General features: G+C 44.1%; 1 protein-coding gene across 1 annotated transcript; it reads right to left on the reverse strand.

The window, feature by feature from the left end:
* Positions 1–827: 827 nt before the first annotated feature.
* Positions 828–7,000, reverse strand: LOC115399738 (E3 ubiquitin-protein ligase TRIM21-like). The gene is made up of 2 exons (XM_030107278.1): positions 6,871–7,000; positions 828–2,894 (listed from the first exon to the last, which is right to left on the reverse strand). The coding sequence occupies exon 2, from the start codon at positions 2,883–2,885 to the stop codon at positions 1,248–1,250; it is 1,638 nt and encodes a 545-aa protein (XP_029963138.1). The 5' UTR covers positions 2,886–2,894; positions 6,871–7,000; the 3' UTR covers positions 828–1,247.
* Between the last annotated feature and the right edge of the window lie 4,249 nt (positions 7,001–11,249).

Genomic DNA, 11,249 nt, shown 5'->3' on the forward strand with positions numbered 1-11,249 from the left:
AGAGGCTATCTGGGAAGCCCGGCTCGGTTTGGCTTTGCAATACCAGCCAGTTGCAGGAGTTGTGAAGATTCAACTTGTGTTCCCAGGCTGAAGGAAACTGGTTCCTTGGCCTGTGGGAAAGTCTTAAAAAGGAAATTTGTTGACAGTTGAGAGTGTGTGCTCCTCTTACGGCAGATCCAGTCCTGGTGCTGAGACACCTGGAGGTGCAGGCCTCTCTTTGTTCGCCATTAGCAATGATGGCTTGAAAGCGCTAGGAGATGCATCCCCAAAACAAAGGTTCTTTTCCAAAGACCAGGGAGGTATTTTGTTATTTACCTGACAAAATACTCCCTGGTCTTTGGAAAAGAACCTTTGTTTTGGATTATAACTTGGAAGACCAATGAACCTTTTTGGACTAGATGCATCCTCCTTGGAGTTCACGATGCAAGAGAGAGAAGCAGCAAGGAGGAACCAGGAGGAGGACTCGTATGGGCAGGGTCTGTGGAAGCCTGACCAGTCACAGTTCATTAACTGCTAGCTCAGGGATGTGATCTTGGAATATGTTCTCAAAGGGATAGGGGATGACTTGACATGACAAATTCAAAGGTTTTTTGACAGACTTGACATTTCTTGACATCAAACCTAACATCAGGGATTTTTCTGCCAAGTATGTCCATGTAAATGCTGAACAAGACTGGGCCCATAACAGAGCCCTGGAACACAACAGAAGACATCTTTACCATTGCAAAAGTAATCAACATGTATATGTTGCATTGAGTCTGACAGAGAATTGGCAAACCAGCCAACTGCTTGGTTCAACAGACCAATAGGGGACAATCCTATCAACGTGGAATGGTCCATAGAAGCACAGGCCTTGCAGAGATCAACAAACAGGTCTGTCTGGAGTTTTTTTTTTTTTTTTTTAATGATCCAGTGAGTCAATTAGATCAGTGACTTTTAGAGAGGCTGTTATAATATTGAGCCATTTCCTGAAACCAGATTGACATGAAGAGAGAATATTGTTTGTTTAGAGAAAAATTTCCAATTGGCCATTTATCAACCTTTCAAGGACCATTGAGAAAATGTACAACTTCGTCCACTGTGTCACATCATGACTGATTGGTCTGGATTCGTTAAAACAATGGTCCAATAATCAAAGATTGAAGAGAAGAATCTGAGTTTAGTGCAGACTGAACATTTGATCAAATAAATCAGAGTCAGTCTTTTACTTTCCAACAAACTCATTAATTGTTGGTGAATCTTCCTCATCAGACAGTTTGATTGACAGGACAGATGATCAGACGAGCAGAATTTTTACCACCATCATTAAAACAGGGACTGAAGAATGGGAGGAGTTTGTCAGTGAAGCAGCAGCCAGTGAAGGAGTAGATCAGAGCTGCAGCAGCTACATCATAAAAAGAGACCAGACCCTCCTCATAATCCACAAACACCCCCACCTTCTCAGGAACACACTTAAGAGACAGATGCAGTGCAGAGTATTCACGAGCTGAATACTCATTTCCATTTCTCAACTTTATCACCCAGAACCCTTTATCAGGCCTCAGTGTGATTCTTCCTTTTCGGATGATGGACTCTTTGCTCACTCCTAAATCCCAGGCAGTCTTTCCTTTAACCTGAACCTCAAAGTAAAATTTACCTGAAGAGAAACTCTGTTTTCCTAAAACATTCACACAATCAGAAAATCTCTTTGGGTTGTCTGGAAGCTTCTTCCTCACATCACCATCCCTCACTTCTTTTCCATCATCAGACAGGATGAGATCAGGATGAGCTGTATCAGGATCAAGAGTCACATCCACTGCAAACTGCTGCTTCTTCTTCAGATCAGCCTCAAACGGCTTCTTCATCTCTTTGCTGAGAGTCTCCTCCAGCTGAGCCACAGCTCTCACCACAGTCTCCTCATATGATGGACGGACGCTGACCTGTGTCCAGTCCTTGGTGGGTGGAGCAGCTTTCAGGGAGGCGAAGCCTTGGAGGAGGTGGAGGTGGTCTTCAGAGAGGAAGAGCTGCTCCACCTCTGAGCTCCTCTTCATCAGCTCACAGATCTCCTCTTCCAGATCTCTGATGAGACCTTCAGCCCGTTTCTCTCTGGCTTCCTCTTCCTTCTTCATCCTCTCCATCAGCTGCTTCAGGCCACTCTCAACACACTCCTTCAGAGCAGTGAACACCTCAACACCTTCTGCTTTCTCTCTGTCTGCAGCAGCTTTACTCCTCTTCACACACTCTCTGATCTCCTTGATCTTCACTCGTCTCTCCTGGATCATCTGCTGCATCTCAGCCTCTGTCTTGCTCAGCTGAATCCTTTTTCCCCCATATTCTTCACTCAGAGGAACAACATTGTGAGTCTTGTGCTCCGAAACAGAGCACATCATGCAGACACATGTCTGCTCTCTCTGACAGAACAGCTCCAGAGGTTTATGGTGCTTCAGACACATCCTGCCTTCCAGGTTCTCCACAGGCTCCATCAGCTGATGTTTCTTCAGGACTGACACTGTCAGATGAGGCTCCAGATGAGTCTGACAGTAGGAGACCAGGCACTCCAGGCAGGACTTGAGGGCCTTCACTTTGGTTCCAGTGCAGACGTCACAGGGAACTTCTCCTGGTTTGGCAGCTTGTTGCTCTGAGCTGCTGCTGGCTTTGAGTTCAGCTTCACGTCTGAACTGAGAAACCATCTCAGAGAGCAATATGTTAACCTTCAGCTGAGGTTTATTGAAGAAAACCTCATTACACAGGGGACAGTCACAAATATTGTTGGTGTTCCAGTGCTGAGTGATGCACTCGTTGCAGAAGTTGTGTCCACATGGTGTGGAGACTGGATCAGTGAACACTTCTTGACAGATGGAGCACAGAAACTGATCTTCAGAGCCCAGATTGCTGGCAGCAGACATCTTCACACACTGAGGACAACATTGATTGAAGAGACGGTTAAATACTTGCATTGTCAACAATTCCACCATTTCACTTCACTTTATCTGACTCGTGTCAATCAGTAATTTTCTACAGTTTTGTGTAGAGGTAGCTCTGTCAGCAATCATTTTTTTCCCTCTCCATAAATAAAACAAAAGTTATGAACATAACTGCGGTTTTATGAATCCCGGATGACTGCCAGGCGGCAGTGCTCAATGCTCTGAATGTTCCCCTTTCCACATGCGCTGTTTGAGTATGTATACCAATGTCACTTGTGACCCCTGGGTGACCCTAGAACAGCAGTAAGTCCAACCCAAGGTTCATTTCCTACAGAATTGTCAGACGTGCTCACAAGGATTCTGAGTGACAAAACGCTCTAGTGGTCATCCAGGATTCCTACAGCCATAGTACTTTGGTAATTTTTATTCTATTTCATCCTCCCTGACCACCAGACAGCAGTACTGAAAGCAGTGAATGAAGTATACCAGCATAGTCAAGAGGAATTCCAGAGACCAACCTCATTGAGAAGGCTCAGGCTGACACCAATACTGTCACACAGTAGGCAAAAGGACAAGGGCGATGCGATAAGCAGGGTCTACGCCACCTGCAAAGCAAACGCAGATCACCAGACTCGTAGCTCAACTAAGCTACGTCCACAAGGGGTAATGCTCGGTAGTGCTCGGCGACACCTGGTGAGGACGGAGGGTGCACGCAACAAGTCAGAACAACAGTAGTGCAATAAGCTGAGGGAAGGGGGCCTACACCTGTCATGCCCGCTACCCTGGCCAGCACATGGGAGCAGGATTGCTCTGCACTCTGTTTTCCCGCCTCCCTTCTCTGTTTGCAGGTGGGCGTGCAGAGGTGCTTGCAGTGCTGCCGCATCATTTATCGACTCATTGGTGTCATTTGTACGGACAGTGGTCTGATCCGTTTCACCTGTTCACCCACACTATACGCATAACCTGGCTTGGGACCATTCTCTGATGCTGGAACATTTGCTAGAGTTATTTGTGTTAGGCTTCGTGTTCCATGTTCCATACTTAACTCATTCCTCCTCCATGTCAGTCCAAACCACCTCCGTTCACTCCTCGTCTGCCACCTCCTAGCCTGCTCACTTCAATACTGCACCAAGTCTCCAAAGTCCCCCCCCCCCGAGGAATTATTCCACCTCGGCAGCCGCTCTCAGCAAACAGCTCAGCCATCCGCTTTGCTCCATCTCTCCGCCAGTCACCTTTGCTGTCGGGCTTCCGGCTCAACTCTTGGATTCTGTCCCTCGGACTCAACTCTCCAACTCAACTCCAGGACTCGGCTCGTGGATTTGAGTCGAGGATCTGACTCACAGATTCAACTCAGCACCAGGTCTATATTCAGTAAAACGTCTGTTTAAGGAAGTTTCAAAACTCAATCCCTGGTCTGGTTGCTATCTGTGTGTGAGCCTCAATCCCACGCACCATAACAGTACCACCTATCCAGCAAACACTAGCCTACCAAACCCATCAATTTCCACAGGGGCTATGCACAGGAGAGAGAGCGGCCACATGGGGCTCCGTTCGGACAGCGTGTGGGTAGGACAGGCGACAATAATCAGTTAATGGAAAAAACCTCTGCAGCAGCCATTTCTAGCAGCAGCAAGATAACGCCCATTGTGCAGCTAACGGCTACGGCAGGGCCTGATAGTTGGGGAAATCCCAAACGTGGCTTCACAAACGGTGGAGGCAAAGTAGCCGCATTATCAACCAGTCCAAAAGTTACTTCTTCTCTCAAGTCAGGCGAGGGATGCACAAGCTGTGCCCCCACGCGACGAAGCTAACACTGGCGTCATTAAGAGCCACTGCCGGCATGTCAACAAGCCTTGGGGTGGGGGTGGGCGCGAGGCTCCTGTCCCCCATCACTCAACAAGAATAATAATAATAGATTCATCAACCTCACCGTCTGCCAGGAGGTTACGAATGAATCTCTCACCCGAAGGAGATGCCACAGTGGTATCAATCCGCCTTGAGTGAAGGTGAAAATGGTCTTTCTATCATTGCAACCTTTCGTTCCATAATCTTCAAGCTGAATGCAAACTGCACACAAGAAGAAAAAAGGAAACGAACCAGGGGCTGGAAATTGGAAGTTGTTACCCTTCTAGAGTGACCCAGGTCAAGTGACAAGTGATGCTGTTGGTATACATACTCCAATGGTGCATGCGTGCTTTCAACACCGCCGTCGGGCAGTCAGGAGGGATGAAATGGAACATAATTCTGAGATGTGCTAGGATTCAGTTGTTCACTATACAACTTTATCCTGAATAAAATGATTATATTTTGTAGAGCGCAAATGTCCTACGTTTTATTAATACATTGCAGCTCCTCCCCTCTGTTGCGGCCAACAGCAGTTTTAATTGCTCGCCTCAGAGTAGTAATATGCTGCCATTGGTTTGTGTCACGCTGAGAGACAGAATCATCACTCAGTCAGATTTTGATGTGTTATTGACACATCAGTATTGACTGCCCTGGGGCCAGCGGAGCTTCTGGTACTGGTCTAAGCTGTACCATTCAGCTTGACTGATTGACTCATGGGCAGGTGCCTGATGATGCTGACGCACCGTCTGTTGTTGTGGAAATGTGATGGTGGCTGAATTTGAACCTGGTTCAGGAGCCTTTTTCAAGGCAACTGCAGAAAAGCATGGAAATCACAAGCAGAGGAAGATTGATGTCTAAAATGGTTGAATGCTAGTTGTTTTTGGTTTGCGTACTACTCTCTCTGGATCAGATTGGCGCTGCTGTTGGGCTAACTTAGGCTTTTGGTGTTGCTTCTTGGTCAAAGAATCTCTCTCTGTTGTTGTTGTGTCACCTGGTATGTGAAATGTAAAGTGGGGAGTGACTGAGGAAAGATGATTTGGTGGTGTTTTGATGCCTTGTGGTTGTTGATCAGCTGTCATGTTGGCGCTATTTTGTTGCATAATAGTGACCTTGATAGTGGCATTGATTTTGGAATGTATACTGTATGTATTGCAGGACATACAGTATGTGTAAGAATTTTTTTTTTGGATTGGGTGGGATGAAATATTTTATCACTGCTGGTTCTGACTGAAACACCACCAGACGGCAGAGAACAGAGAACATGTACACATACTGGATCATACATTAATATCAGGCTGAGAACTGAAGGTGCAAGTCATTGTTGACACTCCCAAGCTTAAACTAACTTATGCCTGTTGCAGAACCTGTTGGTCCAGTTGTAAATATGCGAGTGACTGAAAGGTTTTGAACTTGATTTGTTGTCAGATTAAACTCTGAATCATTGTATTTTATATCCAACAGTACATAATTAATTTTGTAATAATCAAAAACACAACAGTGGTGTGATGTTCAAAGTCCACCAGACTTTAGTAACAAGATACAGTGAATATTTGTAAACAAGGAGAAAGACTTTCTAAATTTCCAAACGAAAATCTTCACATAATCATCAAGCATATCAGCTATGTTCATTTGCTGTATTTTGTTCATCATCATGATATCTTATTCACAGCTGACATGTATTAGTTTTAGTCACTCAAAGTTTTGCACTTGATCTATTCTCAGATTGAACTTTGAATTGTATTTCATCTCCAACACATATTTTATTGGTTAATAATCCTGCTCAGAGTGACCTTTTCCCTCTTTAATTCCAACTGTGATGTGTCGCTCAAAGTCCACTACACTGTAGAAACCAGGTATGATAAACTTTGTCAACAAGGAGACAGAAAGATTTTCTTAAATTCCAATCTAATTTCTTCAAACAATAATCAAAACATCATCGCTGTTCATTTCCTATGTTTTGTTCATCATCATGATATCATATTCTCAGCTTACATGAATTAGTTTTAGTCATTCACATTGAAAATGAGGTGAAAAGTGGAGCTGTCTGGACAAAAGAGGACGTTTGTTCACCTTCTTCATCAGTTTCCTGAGAGTCAGTATCAGTGTGATCAGCTGTACTCACCAGAGTTGGAGTCAGTGTCTGTGAAAGTCCAGATGAACTCAGGTTAGATTTCTTTACAGAGAAACTCAGAGACGTGCCTGAACTGCAGCTCTGACTTTAACTTTCACTTCCTTGATATGACGTTTGATTTCCAGTCCGTCCTCCTCTGACTGCAGCTCTGTTAGCCAGTGTTTGCTTCCTCCTTCAGCTTCACACAAGATTACTGAGATCTGATGCTCTGATGAGTTCAAAGTATTGAGTTTTTTTTGTGTGTGTTATTTTAAAGCTCACAGAACAACAACCCTTCAAGTCTCACAATGGTTGTATTGTTATGTTGTTATATGAAGTGCCCAAACATACCAAGGTATGGCTTATATTGCACAGTTATCAATATTACAATCAATGGTTCATAATGTGTGACATACTTTCTTTTGTAGGGTTTATCGACTGCTGTTTTGCCTTTGTTGTCTTTCGTTTCTTTAGAGTAATTTAGCTTTCTTAAACATATTAAAATTACAACTTGAGCCAACTGGTTTAGTAAATGTCATTAACAGCGGAAGAGGTTACTGACTGGGAGACGTTTGATCTACGTGGTTTTCCTCCCTCGATCCTGGTTTGTAGTGGTTTATTTGGAATCTTATGAGTGATTGTTTTGTGGCACTCCCAACATTTGATTGGCCAACTTCCCCAATGCTCTGATGTCCTTTGACTGATACCATATTCCTGGACGTGCCAAGATTGAAATGGTTTTATTGTTAAACCAAATTGAATTGTTTAAATATAGATAGATAGATAGATAGATAGATAGATAGATAGATAGATAGATAGACATCTTCATTGTACTATCAAACTTGTTTAGGCAACAGGTATGTACAGTGAAATATATAGTCAAATATAGTCGTGTGTCTTACTGCAAATTACTGTCTTTATCTGTTTAGTTAAATTGTAAAGCACTCTTGGAATTCAACGAAGACTTTAATTATTTAACAAATTGTATCAATTTCCATTTGAGAAACGTCTCTGTCTTCCTTAAGCAAACGAACCTGCGTGACACTTTTGGATTTTGATATCTTAATTCCTGGCTTCAGAGTCCTCACATGGCGTTGTCACGTGAGCACAAGGCGGTTTTATTTTTGAGGTTGGTTCGGCTCCACCCAGCTCTCTTACTCCTCCTTGTGTGAATCTTGCCACATTATGTTATGTTATGTGTTATGTTTTGCATTACATTATGTCACGTCACGTTACATCGTGGGAGTTTTAAATCTAAAATACACTTGAACCGTTACTTACAGGTAGGCCTACAATACCTTTATGAGAGGGAACTGATATGTCCCTTTACAAACTGAGATTGAAACAATTGTATTTATGACACATGCATAATAAATAATTCTTTCAAAGGTTGTATTTAAACTGTAGGATAGTCTCTAAAAATGTAAAGGAAGAAAATTATATCCATCCATTTTTGACCGCTTATCTGGGATCTGGCTACTGGGGCAGTAGGGATGCCCAGACTCCCCAGTACCCAGACTCTTCCTTCAGCTCTTTCTGGAGGATCCCAAGGTAGACATAGTCCCTCCAGAGTATTCTGGGTCTTCCCCGGAGCCTCCTTCCGGTGAAACGCCTCCTCAGGGAGTTGTCCAGGAGGCATCCTAAACAGATGCCTGAGCCTCCTCCGCTCCTCTCGATGTGGAGGAGTAGCGGCTCTACTCCGAGCTCCTCCCTGGTGACTGAGCTCCCCACCCTATCTCTAAGGGAGTGCCCTGCGGAAGGAGCACATTTCAGCTACTTCTATCAAAAATCTTATCCTTTCGGTCATGACCCAAACTCATGACCACTGGAAAATCAAGAATTTCGCCTTTCAGCTAAGCTTCCTCTTCACCACAATAGATCACAATGACTGCAGCCGCAACGCCGATCCACCTCGAGTCAACCTCATGCTCTATTCTTCCCCCACTCGGGAACAAAACCCCAAGATACTTAAACTTTTCCACTTTGGTCAGGGTCTCTCCACCGACCAGGAGTGGGCAGATCACCTTCTTCCGGTTTAGGACCATGATCTCAGATTTGGAGGTGCTGATCCGCATCCCCATCACATTGCACTCAGCAGCAAAGCGCCCCAGTGAATACTGGTCCAGGTTCAATGAAGCCAACAGAAAAACATCATATGCATCATCATCTACATCATCTCCGATGTTACAGAGACATGTCAAGACAGTCCCTGGATATCAAGAGACTTAAGATACTCAGGGTGAATCTCACGCACCCCAGGTGACTTGTCACAGAGGAACTTTCCAACCACCTTGGTGACTTCGGGTTGGGTGATAGATGAGACCTCAGCCTCTGTTTCCTCCATGGAAGATGTGGCAATAGGATTGAGGAGATCCTCGAAGCATTACTTCTATTGTCCTTTGATATCCCCAGTTGAGGTCAGTAGGGCTGGTTAATCTGTCCGATTTCCCGATTCAATTACGATTATTGATGTCCCGATTCGATTACAAACCGATTTTCGATTATTAATGATTCTCGATTACCGATTATTGATTTTCCATTTGAAAGCAATAACCCAAATACACCACAAAGATATTGTACCATTAAAACAGTTGGCTGCTGAATTACTTAACTTCTCTTTTATTGAACAACAATTCAAAGAGCTTTCTGTAACTTCAAAATTATCTGTTCTTACTTAACACATGTAAAAAAAAGAATAAAAAACAAAACATGGAAAATGTTTATAAATAACCATAATTTAATTTAAATGTTCGATTTCCATGATTGCTGTCTTTTATTTTATTGAGCTGTACTACCAATATGCTGTAAGTGGAAAAGAACTTCCGGTTTTGATATGGGATGCTTTTATTTTGATAGCACTGTTTCCTGTAAAGACGTTTTTTGGTGAGGTTGCTTGACGACGGTTGAATGAATGGAGCGGAGTTTGAAATGGAACGGAGAAATCGGTTTTGTATTTTTGTTATCTCATTGTATTTTGTAATTAGCAGCCCCCTGGTGAGGCACAAGCTCTTACGGTGAAGATGAAGATTTACTGCCATTAAATCCAAAGTTTTCATCAGTTAAAGTGTCATCCTTCAATGGGGGGCATGTTACAACGTTTTTCCTTTGGAGGTCTTGAATTTGTGTTTAGGCAGTTCTGATAAAATAAAGGGGAAAAAAGGCAATTACTAGCAGCCTATATTATGAATTGCATTTTCTTATTTTAGAAATGCATTTGAAGTCGTTTGCGTACCGAGTAGAGCTTGCCTTTGCTCCAACACATGACTGGCTGTGGTGCTGCGGTGATCCGTCTGACTCCGCCCAGCAGCCGGGCGACAGCAGGCAGCTTCAGCGCTCGTTGGCATGCGAGGTTTAGGGTGTGAGCATAACATTGGATATGTAGAAAGTTGCCAAGCCCTGCAGCCAGGTTCATATTTGAGACATTGTCGGTGACGAGAACGAGGTCTTGTGTCTCCGTCCCCCATTCGTCTGCCACAGCTTGGATAAACTCGCACATATTTGCGCCTGTGTGGAGAGGTTCAGCTTGCTTGCTAGTGGCTGCTTTCTCCTCCATTTCACTGCTCCCTCGCTCTAGCCGCTGCATGCACCTGAGGAACTCGGTCTGCGCTCTACGCGCAATCTAATTTTTACAAAATAAAATAATGGGAAATTAATTGATTTTTGAAAATTTAATAATCGGTTCGTACTCGTCCATAGCATATTCGCGATTAATCGATTTTTTTCACCACCCCTAGAGGTCAGCAGCTCATCACCTCAACTCTAAACAGTGTTTGTGGAGACCTGCTTTCCCCTCCTGAGGCGCCGGATGGTTTGCCAGAATTTCTTCAAGGCTGATTGATGGTCCTCCTCCATGACCTCTCCGAACTACTCCCAGATCTGTGCTTTTGCCTCCAGAACTGCTCGGGCTGTGGTTCACTTGGCTTGCCTGCACCTGTCAGCTGCCTCAGGAGCCCCATGATCCAACAAGACTAGATAGGACTCTCTGTAAGCAGTGTTGCGTGAGCGGCGGGAAACAGTGAGCACTAAGAGAAGATAAGTCAAAGGTTGAGTGGTCCACTTCTTTTTATTTCCTTGTCCAACAAAAATATAAAGTGAAAAAAAATTGCCAAAAACTGCATCGGAGGATTTAAAAGGAGCATGGCTTCCCCAGCAGCAGCATAGAACCCAGCAATGTACAAGTGGCCACAATGAACTACCACAACCACTACAACCACTGAGTGAATGTCCTCAAGACCCCTGTAGACTTTGACTGACAGCGTACTTCAACCAATCAGCGCTTCGTTAGCGTCTCTAAGGGTTAGCTTTAGCTCTTTAGCTCTAGCTTCTCTACACGGAAATACACACGAAAACGTCTTTTCCTGTTAGAAACTCACCAAGCGCAGACCCTTCAG

Source organism: Salarias fasciatus, chromosome 13, assembly GCF_902148845.1.
Source record: "Salarias fasciatus chromosome 13, fSalaFa1.1, whole genome shotgun sequence".
In the NCBI taxonomy this organism is placed as follows: Eukaryota; Metazoa; Chordata; class Actinopteri; order Blenniiformes; family Blenniidae; genus Salarias; species Salarias fasciatus.